Genomic DNA, 20,634 nt, shown 5'->3' on the forward strand with positions numbered 1-20,634 from the left:
CCCAAACCACGACTGTTTCCCTGTTACCCGATCCCCGGCGTTGTCTGTTAAATGTATGGGACGCAACGAACTTAACCCTTCGTTAGCAGGACTGGGTCATGCTAGGGATTATGGTGGCAAAGCATAACATAGCTAGACTGTGGGGTGCTGAAGCGTTACCTACGTTGAGGGACTGGTGTAGAGACATGGATGTAGCGATGGTTGCCGAGAAAGCGGTATTTGTTCATCGGTGGTGGCCTAGGAAATGGGAGCAGATCTGGGGGGCGTGGAACAAGTTCAGAGGGGATATATGTGAACCGCCTCGGATTGACTCCGATGAGGCCCTTTCAGACTAAAAGTCCCGCTTACACGACCAAGTGCTGTACGGTGGGTTTTCAGTCCATTCCAGAATTTAGCCATTGCTTTACAGATGATATACCGATGGGGACTTAACTGTAATTGCACTACGTATACCAAAATTTTACACACATGTTTACTTATGTCGTCTACCGTGTTTGATGTAATACCAACAAGTTTAAAAAAAAATAAAAATAACGGACCTATTTATAATCCTACTGTGAATTGTGTACCCGCACTGCTGTGGAATGCCGCCGTACCCCTGGGATGTCGGCACATGGGCTGTGCTATCCTGATATTATAGAGTACCTGTGAATAAGTCGCGGCCGGCCCAAGGGTTTGTAGGCCAGAAGCTGTGTATAATGTTAAAGGTACAATAAAGGCCTTGAAAAAAAAAAAGGCAAAGTAGAGGAGGAGGTTGATTCTTATCGTCCAATAAGCCTGCTAAATAACAACTATAAGATTTTTTTAAAGATTCTGGCGAACCGTCTAGCTCTAGTCTCTACCTTTCTTGTACATCATGACCAGAATGGATTTATCTCAGGTAGACATTTAGCTACTAACTCTCATTATTTGTGCCAAGCTTTTGATTTTTTTAATACCAATAAGACGAAGGCAGTCATTATGATGCTGGACGCAGAGGAAGCGTTCGACAGAGTTCAGTGGAACGTTCATTTTGCAATCCTAAATAAACTGGCGCTTCCATCTGAGCTCTGTTGAGCGATATAGTAACCTATATTTAGGTGCTCAGGCGTCCAGAGTGATAAATGGCAAAAGAGCGGACATGATGCATGATTACCATCAGCCGGGGTTGCAGCAAGGCTGCCCCCTCTCTCCAATATTGTTTTCCTTGTTTTTGGAGCCGCTAGCCTGTGCAATAAGTAGGCCTGGACGGAATACTACGCTAAGCTCGCCTAGTTTGGCAACATTTTTTGCTTGCTCGCGGTCCTCAACGTCAAGTTGGCGAGCGAGCAAAATGACATCCTGGCGAGACTTTTTCCTCGTTTGCGATCAGCAACATCAAAATGCCTGATCACGAGCGTTGAAAATAAACCTCCTGGCGAGATTTTCAACACGTGGAGGTCAGTTTTCTCATTGCGAGTGGTCGCATATGCTCGTGACCGCTCACGATGAAAAACTACCAGTCCGCGTTGACAAAGCTCAGCTCGAGTAAAAATGTACTCGAGCTGCAGATAACGACCACTTGCACTGTGCAAGATGCTGTTTGCAATGATTGTACAGTGCGGACAAGCATCTGGCACTATGTGATAATTGCGAACAGCATTTCCCTACCGCACTACACAGTTCGCTTAGTGCTACGTGTAGCTCGCGTAGTGCACTCCACGTAGCTACGCGTGGCGCTACGAACTACGCCCAGGGTTAGCAATGAGGCAAGATCTCTCTATTCTACCCCCTATTCCAGGGGCTGTCAAGTTGAAGCTGTTCGCTGATGATATGGCTTTGTACTTGACAGCCGAGGAAGATAATATCAAACTTGCCTTGGCCAAAATAAGTGAATCTACAGTCATCGGGGGCTACAAAATCAATCAAGCAAAATCAGAGGCACTTCTTTTCCACTGTTCACCAGCTATTTTATCCCTCTTCATGCAGGCACAACAACTCAGGTCCCACTCTATAAGGTACCTGGGAATATTTGTTTCATCACACTTGGAAGATCTGTTTTCGCTTAATTATATTCCTACATTTAATAAAATGGTTAACCTGTTTTCTCAATGGAGAGATCTCCCTCTGACTTTTATGGGCAGAGTAGCACTTATTAAAATTAATATACTCCCCCGTTCTTATTCTTGTTTTCTAATTTGATGGCTAGAGTACCTCAGTCTTTTTTTGAGCAAATTAATTCAGAATCAGGTTGTTTATTTGGCAGGGTAAAAAACCCAGATTAAAGTTAGAAACTTTGGAATTAGAAGTTATAGACGGAGTTTTGCGTTTTTCAACATACGTTTATACTACCAAGCTTCATTTATGAACTGGCGCAATTATAACAACTTGGTTGAAATGTCTCCCGCCCATTTTTTTCTTGGGTTAATGTTGGGGGAAATGGAGATTGCTTTAGCACCTTTTTCACGAATTCTGAAGCTTCCAACGAGATCACAATATAAATTTCCTAAATTAGTGGCTGTTCAATTCCAGAGGATTTTGGAAAAATTTAATATTCCTTGGTTACATCCACAGTTGCGATCAGTGGAATGCCTTCCACTCGGTCTACATGTGTCCACTCAGATTTGTGAACTCTGGGCTAAATTTGGTTTCTCCAAGCTTCAGGATTTTCTTTTTAAATGATAGATTTAGAACTTGGCAGGAAATTAGATTGCTCAATACCAGCATCAAGACGTCTCTTTTTTTTGTCACTTTGAGATGAATTTTTGTGAGGGTCTGTGGAATTTGGATAGTTTGAAATAGTTGCTATTAAGTAAAGCTCATTTTATACAGAAAATTCGGGGCATTGAGAATTGGTACAAGATGCTCAAATCTACGCAGAACGATCAAATAGTGATAACCCCTTTGGAAAAAAAATTCTCAATAAATTGATTATTGTCTCAATTTTTAGCAATGGCATTCTTTTAATAAAATGAGCTGTAAAGCAGTGAGAGCAGCTAACTTAAGGAGGAAGGCCTTTTTTAGTAAATGGCAGATTTATTTTACTCCAGCCAAACTTAATAAAATCTACCCTGCAGTTAATCCTTGCTGCTTTATAGGCTGCCAGGTTCTAAGAGATTGGCTACATGTGGGATTTACTTGTTCTAAAATTGCGAGCTTCTGGGAAAATGTTTTTTCAGAAGTAAGATTATTGGCAATAGATCTCCTCTTAAAGGCTTCCACAGCTCTCTTAGGTCATAGATTTGGCCATGATTGGTATGTTTGCCTTACTAGTAAAGTGCCTAGTGATGTGCACTGTGTGTGCCAGGGCTAGTAATGCAAAGGTGGGCAGAGCAGTGTAGGGCCTGTGCACAGTTTGCTAAGTTAGCATGTTGTCCTGACAAGTGAATCCTCTTGTCAGGCCTTACTTTCCTGTTTGGGTACACAGTGGGCACCCTATGGTAGGTCTCAGGTAACCCCTGGGCAGGGTGCAGTGTAAGCAAAAGGCAGGGCATATACCGAGGTGTGTGTTATGTCCTGACAGTGAAAAACACTCCATTTCGTTTTTCACTGGTGAAAGGCCATTCTGCCCATAGGACATAATGGGGAGGCTGAGTATTGTGTTTGTTAGCCTAGTTTCCCATAAGTTTAAAATGGAGAAGTGAAGTTTAGTATGTATGACCTCAGTGTCATCACACATCTTTCTATGAAAGTGTTTTTGTCACTGTGTGTTCAGAAACCACTCTTTTAGAAAGTGGCTGAGGTGTGTGCTTTAAGCATTTCTGTGTGTCTCTGCTGAATGTGGATTGACTGTCTGGATCTGAGAGGTGAGAGGAGCTGGGGGAGGTCTTGACCCAGGGAGGGGTTGAGATGGCACCAGGATGACCTGCATCTGGAGAATAGGCGGAGGAGAAGCCCCGGGAGGTGCAGAGGCCTGGGTTGTGGCTGTAAAACAATTGACCCATCTCCTGCTGAGTGATTAAGGATCCAAACTAAGCATGGGCGAATTTTGCGAATCTGGCGTTTACAAATTTGCGTATTTGCGAACTCGCAATCCGCAAAATCTGCGAATTCTCGCGAATTTGCGGATTTTTTTGTTTTTATAGTGTTCGCAAGGGTTTCTGCCAGTTCGCGAGGATTTTGTACCAGTTCGCAATTGCGGCACGCAACGGTCGCGACTATGTTGTTTCTACGTCTGGTTCATCATCACAGGTTCACAGCACCCTCTGTTTCAACACTGCCACCCTCTGTTTCACCCATGCCACCCTCTGGTACATCAATGCCACCCTCTGGTTAATCATCATCACTGTAGATTATGGGGGGAAAAAGCAAGCACACCTGCCCTGCTGCAACTGACATGAAATAATTTGGGGTTGATTTATTAATGTGTCACTGTTTTAAAATTCCAGTCTGGCACCTGCTTCCTTATCTGTAATTTGCTTTCTGTTGCAGTGCAATTTTTTTTCCAGGACCTTTGTGGCCTACTTGTAGCTATTCTATGATCCGGCTGCGAGGGTCAGAGCAGGGTCATACAATTGTTGCAACTAGCAACTGAACTCTGGAGGGGCCCCAGTCAGGAAGCACTACAGGGAATGGTTACTAATGATGAATTTGAACTTTTGCACCTGCTGAGTGCTTTCAGTTTAGCAAAACTCGTTTTTCTGCAGAACAGCAAATGTAATGCCCCAAACAAACTTACTTGTGAAAGTTGATTTCTAATCCAAAAGTGATCCAAAGAAAGTCAAAAGGCCTCAAATCCAAAAAAAGGCAGGCAAATGTCAACCTGAGGAGTTATTCTGATAAAAATCATCATTTTCAGAAGGTCTATGCTGCTTGCTAGTGGATTTCTTGTGCAGAATTGCAAATTTTGTAATTTCGCGAGTGCGAGATTGTTGTTGCCCGCCGCACCTACATGTTCTCAATTGCGAACTTATGCCGCACGCCGCAAAATTGCATCACCAAGAAAAAAAAATCCGCTGCGTGCGAATTTGCGGATTTTCAGTAAATTCGCGAGCGTTCGCGGATCACGAATTTACCGAAAATCCGCAAAATCCGCGAGCGGAACGGATTTTCCGCCCATGCTTAATCCAAACCCCCAGTATCAAAGGGAGAAAGGTGACACTGGAAGGGAGACACCCAGAACTCATTTAGGCAGGGGCCAGAGACCTCTGAGCACGACAAACTTTAAAGATATTTAGGGGTATAACTATGAGAGCTGAGACCCCTGAACGTGGGAATAGAAATGGATTGAGACTGAAAAGGCTTGGACCCATTTTGTGGTCAAGAGGAACCTCTGCTAAGGAAGGAACAACTGAAGAGACTGCTGGGAAGGACCAACCCTTGCTTAGTGATCTGGGGCGGGTCTGCAGTTGTCTGTTTTATCCAAGGAAGAGGCTGTGGGGACTGTGCTTTGTGCGCTGAGTCCCCCTGCTTGAAGAAGACTCTGCTTTGTGCTGTGTCTTGTTACCCTAAGGTGAGCTGGCTCCCTGTTTGGAAACACAGGAACATAAAAGTTTCCGAAGAAGTTTCAAGCGATGCGGTGGGCACTTGCTGTGGCAGCTTGAGACCCTCAGAAGGTGTGCCCTGTGATCTTAGACACATGGAGGAGAAGTGAGACTCGGACAGACTGGGTGCCTGTCTTGGTGCACAGAAGGCGTTGGTGAAGAGCACCTGGTCTATGTGTGCATCAAAGGTGAAGTGAGTCTCAGACGCGCTCAGTGCATGTCGTGGTGCACCGCAGGCATTGGTGAAGAGCGCCTGTTCAGTGTGTGCATTGGAGGCGAAGTGAGACTCGGACACGCAGGGTGAGTGTCGTGGTGCACTGCAGGGGCTAGTGAAGAGCACCTGGTCAGCGTGTGCATCTGAAATGGAGTGAGTCTCAGATGCGCAGGGTGCGTGTCGGGGTGCACGGCAAGCTCTGGTGAAGAACGCCTGGTCATCGAGTGCACCAGAGGAGAAGTGAGGCTCGAACACAGTGAGCGTGTCGGGGTGGGGCCGAAGGCGATGGTGAAGAGCGCCTGGATATTGAGGCACCGGAGTTGGAATAAGTCCCAGTAAAGCAGTGTGTGTGCTTTGGTGCAACCGGGGACTATGGAGGTGATCGGCTGATCATCGTGTGCACCGGAAGAAAGTGAGTCTCTGCAGCACAGCACGGTGTGCGTGTCTTGGTGCCAACTAAGACCGCAAGAAGGAGTGCCTGGTGAACGGGCACTCGGATTAGACGTGAAGTCCCATCAGCATTGTGTGTGGCTTTGTGCCAGAGGAGACCAGGAGGGTGCTGTGGTGAACGTGCACCCGGAGTAAGGTAATCTCAGAGGCGTGGGGTACGTGTGCCCTGTGGCTGCCTGAGACCTTCCTAACAGTCACAGCCCGGGCTGGCAGCCACGCAGGAGCTTAGCAGCCAGGCCGAGCTGAGGCCCATTGAGAAAGTTCTGCATGGAAGGCCCAGTTTGCTGAAGGAGGAGAGGAGAGTGAGGTCACGCCCCCAGGTAACGTGGATCACTGCCTCGGTGGGGTGAGGGCTCGGAGGGACACTCTCTCGGCCTCTCAGTCCATCTGGCGATGTGAGCCTTTGCTTCGGCTCAGATTGGGTCCCATACTGAACAAAGGAGTGGCAGAACTCTGGTCCAAGTGAGAAGCTGTACTTTGTCATCGTTGATTCATGTGGGGGGCAACTGTTATCGAAGAGGCTGTCATAATACAGATTGGCAATATTGCTGCTAATGAACTGCCGGACTGTCTTATGACGCCTAACATTATTTCTGCATAACGAAGTACACAATTGTAGCGATACGCATTGCATTATTTCTCCATTGCAAAGTACAGGATTGTAGCGGCCCGCATTGCATTATTTCTTCATTGCAAAGTACATGATTGTAGCTAAGCATTGCATTATTACTTAATTGCAAAGTACATGATTGTAGCTATGCATTCCATTATTCCTTAATTGCAAAATAGATGATTGTAGTGGTACGCATTGCATTATTTCTCCCATTGCAAGGTACCGGGGTGTATTGTTACGCATTGTATTATTTCTCCTTTGCCCAGCACAGGATTGTATCATTACGCAGCACACTATTGTTTGGCCATTGCAATGTGTGTGATGCTAGCATTGTGATCAGCATAGGATTTTGAAAGCGGTGATTGGGATTTGAAACCTACCAGCCAGCCGGAATGAATATTACCCTTTATTATATGTTGACTTTTGTATGGTGTGGTCTGATTGTATATCTTTTTATATAAAGTTTATACTCCTTTTTAACCCTGGGCGTAGTTTGCGTATTTTCGATATGCATAACTACGAGAAGTGCACTTCTCACTACGCGAGATACTCGTAGCGCTACGGGAACTGCGTAGTGCTCTGTTCGTGATGATTGCACAGCACCGGATGCTTGTCCGCACTGTGCGATCATTGAAAACGGCATCTCGCACAGTGCGAGCTGTTGTTTTCTGCCGCTCAAGTAGATATTTACTCGAGCGGCAGCTCTCTCAACACAGACTGGTAGTTTCTCATCGCGAGCGGTCGCGAGCACACTCGACCACTCAAAATGAGAAACCTGACCTCTCCGCGTTGAGAATCTTGCTGGGAGGTTTATTTTCCTCGTTTGCGATCGCCAACTTGATGTTGCTGATAGTTAACAAGGAAAAAGTCTTGCCGGGATGTCCTTTTGCTCGCTCGCGGTCCCCAACTTGACTTTGAGGACCGCGAACGAGCAAAAAATGGCAGCTACGCTACGTGATTTTGTACTGTGCGCGAAACAGCACAAACTACGCAAACTTCGCGAGCGTAGTGTAGTTGGCCGCCGAGGGTTACTCATTTTATCAAACTCGTGTGGAGTCCATTTGTAGTGTCACCAGTGGAATGCTGTGAGTGTGGTTGCACATACTGTACACTCTTCCCTTGGAGATAGGCCTAGCTGCTGGTGCCAAGCTACTAAGGGGGTGAGCAGGGCTATATCAAATGGTGTTCTTACTTGGCCTTATGTTGAGTGAGGAGTCCTGGGTCTTGCATTTGGTGACAGTGGTGCAGGACTGGGACTCTGGCTTCCAACAATCCCTCATCCAGTGCTGCCCTCAGGTGTTCGGTCACTGCTAAGAATGAAGACTCTGTGCTGAGGCCTGGACGAAAGCCACACTGGGAGGAGTCAAGTATTTTATTCTCCTCCAGAAAGCCTGATCAGATGGAATTTATATAGGCTTCAGAGATCTTGGAGACCCATGGCAGAAAAGAAATAGGACGGAAGTTCTCATGTTTAGCTGTATCGAGGGTGGGCTCTTTTAACAGAGGAACCGACCTGGCCTGCTTCCAAGTCCTAGGGACAATAGCCCTAGACAGAGATGTGTTGAGAACTTGGCCCAGAGGAGAAAGAAGCACAGGTAAGAGTCTCATAAATTGATCAGGCTTCATGAGATCAGCAGTGGAACCAAAGGGAGGTTTCCTCAGGGTTTTGTGTATTTTACAGATCACTGTGCATCCTGGCAGATTTTTTTTAGTCTATTAGCCCATTAGTGCAAGAGTTTTGCTTCACATGTTCAGACATTTGCTCTTTTAATGAGGTTGGAAATGTAAAAACAGCATCCTAAGGAATTGGTTATTCATTGGCCATCCTCTGAATTGTGTGCTCTGAACCCATATAGATGAACCGCAAGCAGCATGTTGATGTTCCCTGTCCTTCACCCAAGCACCCGACACATAGATAAGCACTGATGGCTAGGACACATAGCCCTTTCCTCATACTCCTGCTCTTCCACAACACACAACCCCCATTTACAAATATGGGAACATGTGTGTGGCTTGTTTCTAAGAGTAATATTGTTTTACTCTTGATTTAGCTGTGAATTACACATCAGCTTCCAGGCCTGATTCACCTGTGTCTTACTTCAGGCCTTGGTGTGTTTTACTGATATATTTCCTGGAGTAAGCTTGCTTCTGGGAGTAAGCCATGCTTTCCCACAGATGATTTTATACACTCTTACTGTTGCTTACTCTTATTTTGGAAATTCATGAGTAAGACACAACTTAATGTGGAGTAAGATACCATTAGTCTTAAATAAAACTTTTGAATCAGGCTCAATATGCAAGTGATGCTCACAAGTAAGACAGGAGTAGGACACAACAACTCACACAAATATCTTTGTGAATTAGGCCTGTAGCCTGATTGCTGAATGCACAATATGGTGAGCAAGGAGTACACTGCAACGTGCAAGCAACTCTTTGGTAAGTGAGGCCCAGTGTGCTCACACTTTCATTCTGAACCCATATTTACCTATTATCATTACATTTTCTCACCTTCATGGAGAACTCTTTGTATGACAGGGATACCATTTGTAAATATCTGACATCTACTATCTTGTTAGACTCTATGGGGTAGATTTACCACTGGGCTGCATTGGTGAAAGGAAAAGAGATGAATAACGCTACTCTCTCCCGCTGCGCCGGCTCTCTTCAAGCCTGTCTTGCACTATTTATGCGGGTTTGCATCACTTTTGTAATGCAATCCCAGTGAAAATTGTTAGTAAATCTGCCCATATGCAACAATAACTATCTTCAATTTTTTATTTCAGTATCCAAGAATTGCTCATCATTTGAATGCACACTGTGGAGTCGGGTAAGCCTTTATTGAAAAATAATTACATAAATTGTCCAATTCTTGTATAATTTCCCTTAATTACACATGAATGGTCTAAGAATAGCGAGCTTTGAAATTGTCTTGGTTTAGTGAAACTAGCATGAACTCAGTATTTTATAAAAGGGGTCTTACTGTACGTGACAGCTAAGAAGTCAAACGAGGTAAGTGATTGCCTACACATAGATCTTGGTCGACGGGTTACTTCATCACAATGGTGATGGATATCTCGTCCATGGAAATATGAATCCCATTATATCCTATGGGACCTATATGTCGGCAGACGGGATACCCATCACCATTGTTACGGAGTAACCTGTAAGCCAAGATCTAAATCAGGCCCGGAGTGTCACTTGGCATCTTTATTCTCAATTAGTCACTCAATACATGGTATTCGGTACAATATCACTCTCACCTCCCTCTGCATCACAACGTTTTACACTGGCATAAGTAAAATGGTCTGATAGCCCACCCTTTTTAGGATATAGAAACTAAGTGGAAGTCAGAGCAGAGAACAAGTCTGATACAAGTAAAGCAGAAAATAGAGCTTACCATTTAATCGGATCACTGAAATAATATCGAGGGACAAAATATCGACTTGCCAAAATATCGTGGACAAAATATCGACAGTCAAAATATCGAGTTTGTATCTACAAACAGGTAAGTACAAAAATATCGAGTACAAAATATCGTTAACAAAAATATAGATGTAAAAAATATCGACTTTATTAAAAACAGTGTTAAATTAAATTAATATTAAATTTTAATTACTAAAATATACTTAAAACGACTTAAATTAAATTATAATAATTAAAAAATAAATGAAAATAATAAAAATATTTTTTTTAAATCTTATTTGTTGACCCTGAACCCTAAAAATACCCCTTTACCCAAAAACCCAAAACTGACCCTGAACCCTTAAAATACCCCTTTACCCAAAAACCCAAAACTGACCCTGAACCCTAAAAATACCCCTTTACCCAAAAACTGAAAACTGACCCTGAACCCTAAAAATGCCCCTTTACCCAAAAACTGAAAACTGACCCTGAACCCTAAAAATACCCCTTTACCCAAAAACTGAAAACTGACCCTGAACCCTAAAAATACCCCTTTACCCATGAACTGAAAACTGACCCTGAACCCTAAAAATACCCCTTTACCCATGAACTGAAAACTGACCCTGAACCCTAAAAATACCCCTTTACCCATGAACTGAAAACTGACCCTGAACCCTAAAAATACCCCTTTACCCATGAACTGAAAACTGACCCTGAACCCTAAAAATACCCCTTTACCCATGAACTGAAAACTGACCCTGAACCCTAAAAATACCCCTTTACCCATGAACTGAAAACTGACCCTGAACCCTAAAAATACCCCTTTACCCATGAACTGAAAACTGACCCTGAACCCTAAAAATGCTCCTTTACCCAAAATTTATCAATATTATTTAATTACCAATTAATTATTAATTAACAATAACAATAAAGTAAATATATTAGAACATTAGCTGTAATTATTTTAATAATTAATATTATTTTTTCAAAATTAATTACTTAAAAATAACACAAAATTATATATATTAAAAATGTACTCTAATTAATGTAATTAACTAATTACAATTAATTAATTAACAATTATTTACTAATACAAAATATATTCAAAATTATATTAATTAATTAACTAATTAATATTAATTAATTATCAATTAATTATTAATTAAAAATATTAACAAACATATATTAATTAATTAATTATTATTAAATTACTTCCCACCCTATTCCCCTATAAACCCACAACCCGCTACAGAATTACATTACGCAATTATTATAAAAACAAAATTCATGTAATAAAATATTTTATAACATTAATACACACTATTCACACATATTATTACATAAAAATACACTATAAAATATTATATATTATTAAAAAATCGATATTTTTGCTATCTATATTTTATACAGTCGATATTACTTCACTTACCTGAAAAACGATATTTTTGTAGTCGATATTATGTCCAGTCGATATTTTGTCCAGTCTATATTTAAAACTCGATATTATGTCCAGTCGATATTTTGGAGTCGATATTTTGTCTCTATACCCATTTAATCATTAATACTCTGTACTAGATGGAAACTTTTTACGTTGTGGCCACAACGCTGACATGATTTTGAATATTACGACTGTGGTGGAAAGGGATGTCATGGGTGGTGGCACCGGGAGTGCGGGCCGGAGTTTCAGTGAAACATATAAATTTGCCAGTGAGCCGTTGATTGGAACAGAGACTTTTTTTTACAAAATCCTAAATGACGCAATAAGGCTGCTACCTTACTTTACTTTATGGAGAAGCCAAATCCGCAGACTGTGAACCACATGTCCACCAGTTGCAGCTTGAACCTTCTAGACCATATCCCAGGGTGATCACAGATCTCATATACTTAATACATCACTGTCCAAGATTTGCTTTTTTGCATATTGCAACCCGTGTGCCTGAGAGAGAGATCTTGATCTCAATATTAAATGAAAACTGATGCATCTGGAGATTACGCCTTCGGTGGAGGTACAGACTGATGCTACATACACGTAAAACAACCAGGACAATACCATCACGTATGACACCTTAAAGAACGCCCATCCACGCGATGTCACTATTAAATTAGGAGGGAATCCACAGCAAATCGGACTGTCCAATTGCCATTAGTTCATTAGATGCTGAAAGAACCTGATTCACATGGGTTGCGCTTATGCAGAAACGTGATTTTGTGGTATTCGCCATACTCTCCACAGCCCATTCTCGCCCAGAAGCTGTCAGAGATATTCCAGTCAATGGGAAGAGAAAATACAATTTCAGAGTGGAATGGGTAGAAACCCCTCCAAAATTGTTGAGGGTGTGCAGAAATGAGTCTGCACCAGGAACATATTTTTCCCATTGAGAAAAACTGCACTTATATAAAAAAATGTTTGCATGCACAAGTTGATCCCATGAAAAATTATGCATGTTTACTATATTTGCAATTTCTCCTTATTTGTGACTTGTATTTGAACCTCCGTATTGCTTTCCTCAAACCCCTGTTTAGAAAATACTGCACTTTAACACCAAATGCTGCTATGAGTCTGCTGTTTACCATGCAAGAGCCTGATATCTGTTTTTATACTGCAACTTATATTTTAAAATCAATTAATTTAAGGAAAAGTATGATTTTTTTTTAAAGTGCCCTAACAGTCAAGAATGTATTCCATTGATATGCTGATTTGTATAGGTTTTAGTCATAAAATCATGTGCTTTTATGATCGTTTTTATTTCAACCGCATAAAGCTTATTAAATTGAATTGAGTCTGCACCAGGAAAATATTTTTCCCATTGAGAAAAACTGCACTTATATAAAGAAATGTTTGCATGCACAAGTTGATCCCATGAAAAATTATGTATGTTTACTATTTTTGCAAGCACATAATTGGCAAAAACATATAACTATTACAGATTTTCTAAAATATTTTGGAAACGTTTTTGAATTTGTATTATGCCTTAATTGGCACACAAGCGAGAAAGTAAACCTACAGGTTCAGATATTTTCTTTTTTATAAATTGCACCCACTTTGTGTTTACCTTAGTACATACCACACTTGGAAACATTAAAAATAATGACCAATACAAATAGGGCATTATTTAGAGTTCGGCAGATCCAGGTATTAATAGTGAATTGGCTGCAGTGGCAACTTAAATTGGGTGGAAGGGACCTCTACACATTTTGGCCGATCTCCTGCGCTGCCAAACTCTACACACAGTGGCAGAGCAAGGTATTATGGGTGGGGAAGCTCCCTCCCCACTCTACCACAGCTGTTACCTGTGGCATTCGCGGGACGGCAAACGCACCGATCGCCATGGGTGGCAAAAGGTCTAGATAGGCTACTGTCTACATAAGACCAACAACTTTCCAAATATCCCAGTGACCGCTTCACTTCACAGCTATGAATGTTCCACCCCTTGTTCAGCATGTCTGTGAGACTTCAAGCAAACCATATTTATTTGCAACATGAATATAGCAAAAACCGAACAGCTTCTATGTAGTCATTGTTTTAACACTGGGTCTTCTACTCTGAATTAATCTTGGGTAAGATGTCAGCACAGGCATAGAAAGTTACTAATGTTGCACTTGTGTTCTTGGATTGCAGATCTGTGAAGGGCTACTGGAAGCACAGGACCGCGATAAAGGTAATCCAGCAAAGATTTGTGTGTTTTTCCACATTTTAGTTCCAATAAAATGACCTTTGTCATTACATACATTTTTCAAACTTAGAGTAGTGTAAAGAGTCAGCCATTTTTCCAGAATCATTACAGTGGGACAAGCAGCCATTACTTTTTGCTTGTACTCCATTATTGTTATTAAAATATTTGTATGAGTTTTTAAGAGGAGGATTTAACCTTTCTGGTGTTACACCTAATTTGGATGAAAACTCTCGGGATTCCAGCTGAAGCACAAATTGATCACCCCAATGATTTCTGAATGCATGATTTGTGGAGGGTAAAACCTGGTCCAAATTGTGCAAGGAAATGTGGCAAATATTGTGTTTACACACTTCAGAATGGGAAAAACTCAAACAATTAGTGCCTTTTCTCCACTCCGTGGCTTAAAACTCATACTAGTTTGGTATTCTGCACCTAATAATTACTGTATAGGACAATCTCATGAGTTTGCAGATGCGCAATCACCACACTTCTAGATAAATGAACCATTTAACGCATTGGCAGAGTTTCAGCGAGCTACGCTGTTGGAAACGCATTCGTGATAGGCCAGACATCACAGGACATTTGGTTCCATGTCACTGAGAGACCCACTCTGTTTTGGGGCAGAATTTCAAGACCATGGGCCTCATTTTAAGTTTGACGGATGAAACACTGTCCATCAGGGTGGTAGACAACATCACCTACCTCCTCCCTCCTGATGGACTACCATCCTTCTTATTTAGAGATAATTGCCATCCCAGCTGTTCCCTTTAATTTATGAAACATTTGCTGATCGGCTGTCATCGGTTTTGAAGGCTGTCCACCAAACTTTTATCATTTTTTTTGTTTTGTCATTCAAAAACAAACTTTCAACGTGGTAGCTTATTTTTGAAAAAAACAAAAAAAGATAAACGTTGGGAATTTCCTCTTTGGGAATGTTTGTATTTTCTATCCCACATTGCTAGGTTTTTCCTGATGGTGATGGGCAGAAAAAGACATTACTTCATCCACCCTAAATAGAGTAAGGACCAGCAGAGGAAAGGTATTACACCCTCCAGCCTACTTGGCCTTTGGATGAAATATTTCACTGCCAGAGCCAATGGGGGCTCCGCTGGCAGAAACCTTATGGTCTGTCTGTCTCTAGCCGAGTCAGGCAGACCGACAGTTTGGCAGATAGAGTACACTGTCATGTTTGTGACAGAGTGCCCTGCCTGCCAAACTCTAAATTGGGACCTATGATTTCCTGTCATTCAACTGATATGAAAAGCCTGGAAAAAGAGTTCAGTGTTCCTACAAAGCTGCACACATGCTTACTGGTTTGTCATGTTGCCATGACATTGCAGACAGATTGGCATAGTGCAGATTTGTTGAACGTGCTCCTTCCGTGTCAACCACACCCAACTACATTTAAATATGGTTGTTGGAAGGTGGTTTATTAGGGGATATAGGTAGGTACCTACAGTTAGTAATATCACCACAATCGCAAATCAGATCAAGTCTCAATAAATGAATCCTTGCTCAACACTTTGCAGCTTGGCTGATGAGTAGTCAGGCTTCACTTAGGAGACAGATGTGTAAAGCATTTAATATCACCAAGATGGAAGAGATGTGGCGCAGAGGCCAGGGTGCCCAACTCCAGACTACAGGGTTCACGGTTCGATCCCCGGTACCGGCAGCAGGTTAGCACAGCACCATGTAGCTTGCTTAATCTTCCCGAGGGCCCCCAGCGCCAGGAAACCACTTTGGAGGTAGCTGTGCGCTTTACAAATAATGGTATTTCATTGTTATTTCAAGACAGCAACACAATAAAAATACAACAGTAATCAATAAAAATAGAAAATATTGTTATCTTTAAAATGACACCAGAACAACAGAAACCCAATGTAGAGAGTTGGAGATATGATTTTTTAAAGTTTAAATTAAAAAATGTGCATTCTAGCATCTAAAAGTGTAAAGTGCCAAAAGCGGCTATCTGGTAGCACTGGACTGGGACAAAGTCAAAGTTTCAGGCTGAGCGCAATAGAGCGTAGGCCGAATATGATGAGTAGTTGGTCCCGGTCAAGTTTTTACATTCTAAAATAGTCACTTTTTTGGAGCTTTTTCTCTTGACGTTGAATGATTGGGTCCTCAGATCTGGATTTTGATTCAACGACAGTGGCAGCCTGCTGCAGTGCAATGCCTTGGTGAGCTCTGAAGATCTTTGCTGTCAACGATGAGGAGCTCCGTAGCTTTCAGCGGGGTAAATCTGGGTGGTCAGGCCGAGTCGCGGGTCGACGTCGCTAGCTTGACTCTTGTTGTCGATGGCGGTCTTCTTCTGGAGCTTTTTCACAAAAGTTGTCAAAAAGTTCCCAAATCTGCAGTTCTTCTTCTGAAAGGTTCCTTGAAAGTCAGAAAGGGTTCAAAGCAACAGCCAAGGTTTCAGAATCTCTGCTTTGCCTCTTAGGGGTCTGGGATTCCAACTCCCACAATGCACCTGGTTAGTCAAGGAAAATCCAGGTGAAGCTGGACAACTGGAGTTGTCCTCCTAATGGATGTTGCAGGTTGCTTTTTACAGCACTTTTCTATCTGTTGCTGCTCCGGAAGTTTGCTCCTTATCCTTGAAGACAATCAAAGTTCTTGTTGTGTGAAGCCTTTAAAGTGCACCAGGTGCAGTCCTTCTGAACGCAGTCCTCTGTTGTGCAGTCCAATGGTCCTTCTTCAGATGTTTCTGGCAGGAATCTGAGGGGCTCCTGCAGATCACCCATATCTATACTCTGTTCTTGGTAGGGAAGAGGGGGAGACACTCCAACCAATGGGGTTCAAGTTGCCACCTCCTGGTATGACCACTTCCTGGGAAGTGTTGCAAAGTTTTGAACAAGAACGCACAGTTTCTTAAAAATCAAATTGGAGAAGTATGGCTAACCCAGCCCACATGCATTGCTAACTTTTCCCTACACTCCCCTTCCATCCCCCCATCTAATCTAATTCAAGGGATACCATCTGGCTGGGGATCAAGGAAGTGGGGGCTGGCCTGGATCCTGGCTTCTACTTTTGAGGTTCAGTTTATCTCCCAAGCCCCCTTCCTATCCAGGAAACAAATCTCCTCCCACCAAATGGCTGTATTATTTCAGCTCCAGGACTCTTAACACCTACTCAGGCAGCAGCTTGGCTCACGTTGTCAGATGATGGCCAATTTGAAGAGACTGCTACAGGGCTTTTTTAGGTAACTTCAGAATAGTAAGTTTTGAAACTTATTTCCTGCTATCATTATAATAAATCCAACCATGGCAAGCTGTTGGGTGTATTGTAAATATCATTTTGATACTTTGTATTATGTTACTAGCTACTTCCAATCAAAAGTTAGACTTTATTAAAGTTTACTAAAGCCTCCCCATGTTAGCCTATGGAGCTAGCAACACTACAATGGGGAAGCATTACTTTGGCTGCTTTTTCCCCACCAGGGCACATAAATCATATTTTATAATGTTATTGCCTTTTATAACAAGGCACCCTACCCTTGGGGCACCTAGGGTCAAACCTTAGGGGTGGAGTTTATGAATAAAAAGATAGGTTTAGAATTGGGAAGTACTTTTAATTCCCAGGACAAATTTGGACACAGTTTTATTTTAAAACCAGCCTGCAAGACACGGCTGGCTTTCAAAAGACACCAGACACCACAGCAGGGCACTTGTAAGTGCATTATGACGACTGAGGTTTCGAAACCTACATGTCCTACCATAAACAAAGGTCTTACAGGAAGGCTATTTTGGCCAACTAGAATTACACCAATTATCATATACCTGGGCCTGGTTGTCAGAGCCCAGGCACTTTCACAGTCAGTAACCACCAGTTTTAGTCAAATAAATGGGGGCGATCAGGGCAAAAAAGGATGACATTCCTACAATGGTAGTCTGGATACTGCACTGCTGGAGCTGTTGGGGATATGCTCGAGGTGTTGGGGGATATGCTACCACAAGAGCTTGTTGTCCTACTTGCAGATATCTAAATGAACTGTTGTTTTTCAGCACGAGAAAGATTTCACTTAACTTCCTGAAATGGTACTCCTCCTTCAAAATGTTTCTTAAAAAACATTTCAGAAGGAGCAGCTGAAATACTGTATTCTTTGGAGAACCTACACTCCATCTTTGTAGCGTCTGTTGGTGGCAAACCTGCTCAGTGGGAGCTCTCTTCGACTGAAGAATAAATCTTTATTTACTAATGCTGGTGACAGTTGCTATAGAGTAAAGCTGCGTTGAAGGGGGGAGTGGGCATTGCATTGACCCCTTTACACAATATCACATTTAGGTGACAACGACTTTGTTGCACAACATAATGGCTAACTAAAGAAGTGTACTGATTCTTAGATGAGGGCTCCCTCTGATAGGTATCTAAGGGAAGGTATCTGATCTTGAGAAATACACAAAGTACACATTGATATGGGACTGGTTAGGCCAGATAAGACTGGATTGGAGCATTTAGTTTCATCATATACTGGCTGGTAGTTTCACATATTATATTTAAAATTATGTTCTTTTTCAAACAATTTAAAATGAATCTGAAAGACTATGTGCATGTTAGATGGGCCCGCAGATCGAATAGTAGTTTGTCAATATTTCTTAGGTTAGTGTCTCTTTTTTTTTTAAATCGAAGCTATTCCTTTCTGTGTTATTATTAGGTCTAAATCTCTGTTCCCGAATGGCCTTTTTACTCAGTTACTACTAGAGGTAACATGTTCTATGTTATTGTGACCCACATGCATGTGAGTTGAGCTGCAGACCACCCTCCAATTATAAAAACACACTGAGTGTTACCTAATCAAATCATGTTAGGATTGGCACTTTCACACTTCAGAGGATTTATCTCAATCTAGGACCTGTAATGTGTATGTAGACCTCCCCTGAATATCCTAATCACTCATTTATTTTCTTTGGAATGAACAGTTGTGATATATTAACACATGGGCCTGGCTTGAGACTTTGTATTAATTATATGAAATAAAGTACCTCCTTCTATACATTATAAGAATCCTGCAAGTCACCAAGGATTTCCATGACCATATCGAGGAACACGGCATATGGTATATTATTGTTTATAATACATGGTCACACCATCACGCTTCCCTCAAACATCTGAAATGCATGTACATTGCAGAATAGAAGAAATAAAGCAAAATCGATAGTGCACATTTAAACAGCATTAAAAGCAGTTAGTAATTTTGTAAACACATATGACAGTCAGTTTAAAGTAAATTTAAACTGCTGCTGTTCAGAACCTGTGGAATCATAGATGAATTATGTCTTTCCTGTAATGGCCTATATAGTGAAAACAAATTGCCATAATATTTCATTTCTGCTATTCATTTTTTCTTTTTAGAAAAAGGTATCTTAAGAAGGAAAATCCAGTTTCTGTTTTCCTTTTTTAAACTGTAGATGTAATTATGCTTTACTCTGGCAGCGCAGATTGTGAAGTTAGTAGTAAACCTTTATGCTTACGTGGTTGCAGCAAGACGCAGTTATTAAGCATGTAGGCCCTTTATGTATTCCACATTGAAAGAAGAGCTTCGGCAAAGAACCATAGAAAGAAACTTTCATTTACTTTGCAGCCAGATGATGGTGACAAACCAAGAAGGGCACTGTAGCCAGCCACTAGCATCACCTACTTTGTAAAGGCCCAAATATGTTGCAGAGGCAATGCAAGCCTACACAATTATTCTGAGCCTCATGGACAGGTAGTGATTATAAATTCGGTTAAACTCTAAAAGTAAGGTCTGACCTTCAAAGTAACCCCAGAAAGTTGTTTGCAATCAATGTGAGGTTGCAATCTGTCTCCCCAGTGGGAATGAGAAGACTCATGCTCCTGGAATTGTATTTTGTATACAAAGTCTTTTGAGCCTGCTGGGCAGACAGAGATCACAGTTTCTGTTGTTACTCTGCATGCCGTAATACAGGACCCGTGGAAGAAGGAGTCTTCTGAATTGTCAAGGGCTTGTAAAAAGTAAACAAAATGAAAAGAACATTGGCAAATGGGAGCTTTCCAAGATCACACAGAGAGTCCGAGGAGAAGTGAGACCTAGAGTGATAGCCTTGCCCAAGGTGATAAAGAAGTCAATGCTCATAAAAAAGCAGGCACTTAAGAAGCACTTCAAGATTCATTCTAACTGAGATCCTGTCGAAGGATTTCTGTACAGGAGCACCATGGATCCAGGTGACTGTTCACACCAAACCCTCTGAGACGCACACCAGCTCCCACTGAATCTGGGACCTAGTTTGGAGCTCAGAGGAAAAACCTAAATGGGGGAAGAGAAGCTCTGAATGGTTTCTCTAAAAGGGAGGTGTGCAGTGTTTTACTCTGATAACCTGGACCATAACCTCCGCCACTTACGGGCGCACAGGCTATCTGACCGCATCAAATGACCGCCTAAAACATCAAGTATCTAAAATCCTAACGTTACAGCGTCAATAGTTCAGTATTCCCAGAGCTATTCAAGAAACAGAGTTGAGCAGCTGTCACCGCATAATCCATCATATGCTGCCTAATCTGCACATTTCAACAAAAATGCTTCTGGCTCAAGCAGATCAAAAGCTACTCAGATTTCTGCACACATAGTGTAGGGGCACCATACTCTTTATAAAAGTTAACTGATCCACTTTCAGCTGTTGAGTGCTGCACTTTGCTATTTCAAGAGGTAGCAACGTTGTCCAAACATTGTTGCAGCAGGAAGGGAGATCTTTAAACATGTAAAGGCAGTTCAAACAGGATACAATTATCGCTTCTTGATCATGATATTTTATTTCATTATTAAAAAATGTTGTACTCAAAGCTGCAGAAGATCCACGAACATTGTTCATCTATTTTTATTTCCTA

General features: G+C 41.9%; 1 protein-coding gene across 3 annotated transcripts in view; it reads left to right on the top strand.

Moving 5' to 3' along the window:
- Positions 1 to 20,634, top strand: part of LOC147747102 (vitamin D3 hydroxylase-associated protein-like) — a 382,698-nt gene that overhangs the window by 332,061 nt on the left and 30,003 nt on the right. For all 3 annotated transcript variants that reach the window (XM_086952351.1, XM_086952352.1, XM_086952350.1), the window contains exons 11-12: positions 9,502 to 9,545; positions 13,740 to 13,779. In XM_086952351.1, the coding sequence (XP_086808477.1) occupies positions 9,502 to 9,545; positions 13,740 to 13,779 (84 nt within the window). The remainder of the gene's footprint in view (positions 1 to 9,501; positions 9,546 to 13,739; positions 13,780 to 20,634) is intronic.

This window comes from Lissotriton vulgaris, chromosome 1_1 (genome assembly GCF_964263255.1).
Source record: "Lissotriton vulgaris chromosome 1_1, aLisVul1.2, whole genome shotgun sequence".
NCBI lineage: Eukaryota > Metazoa > Chordata > Amphibia > Caudata > Salamandridae > Lissotriton > Lissotriton vulgaris.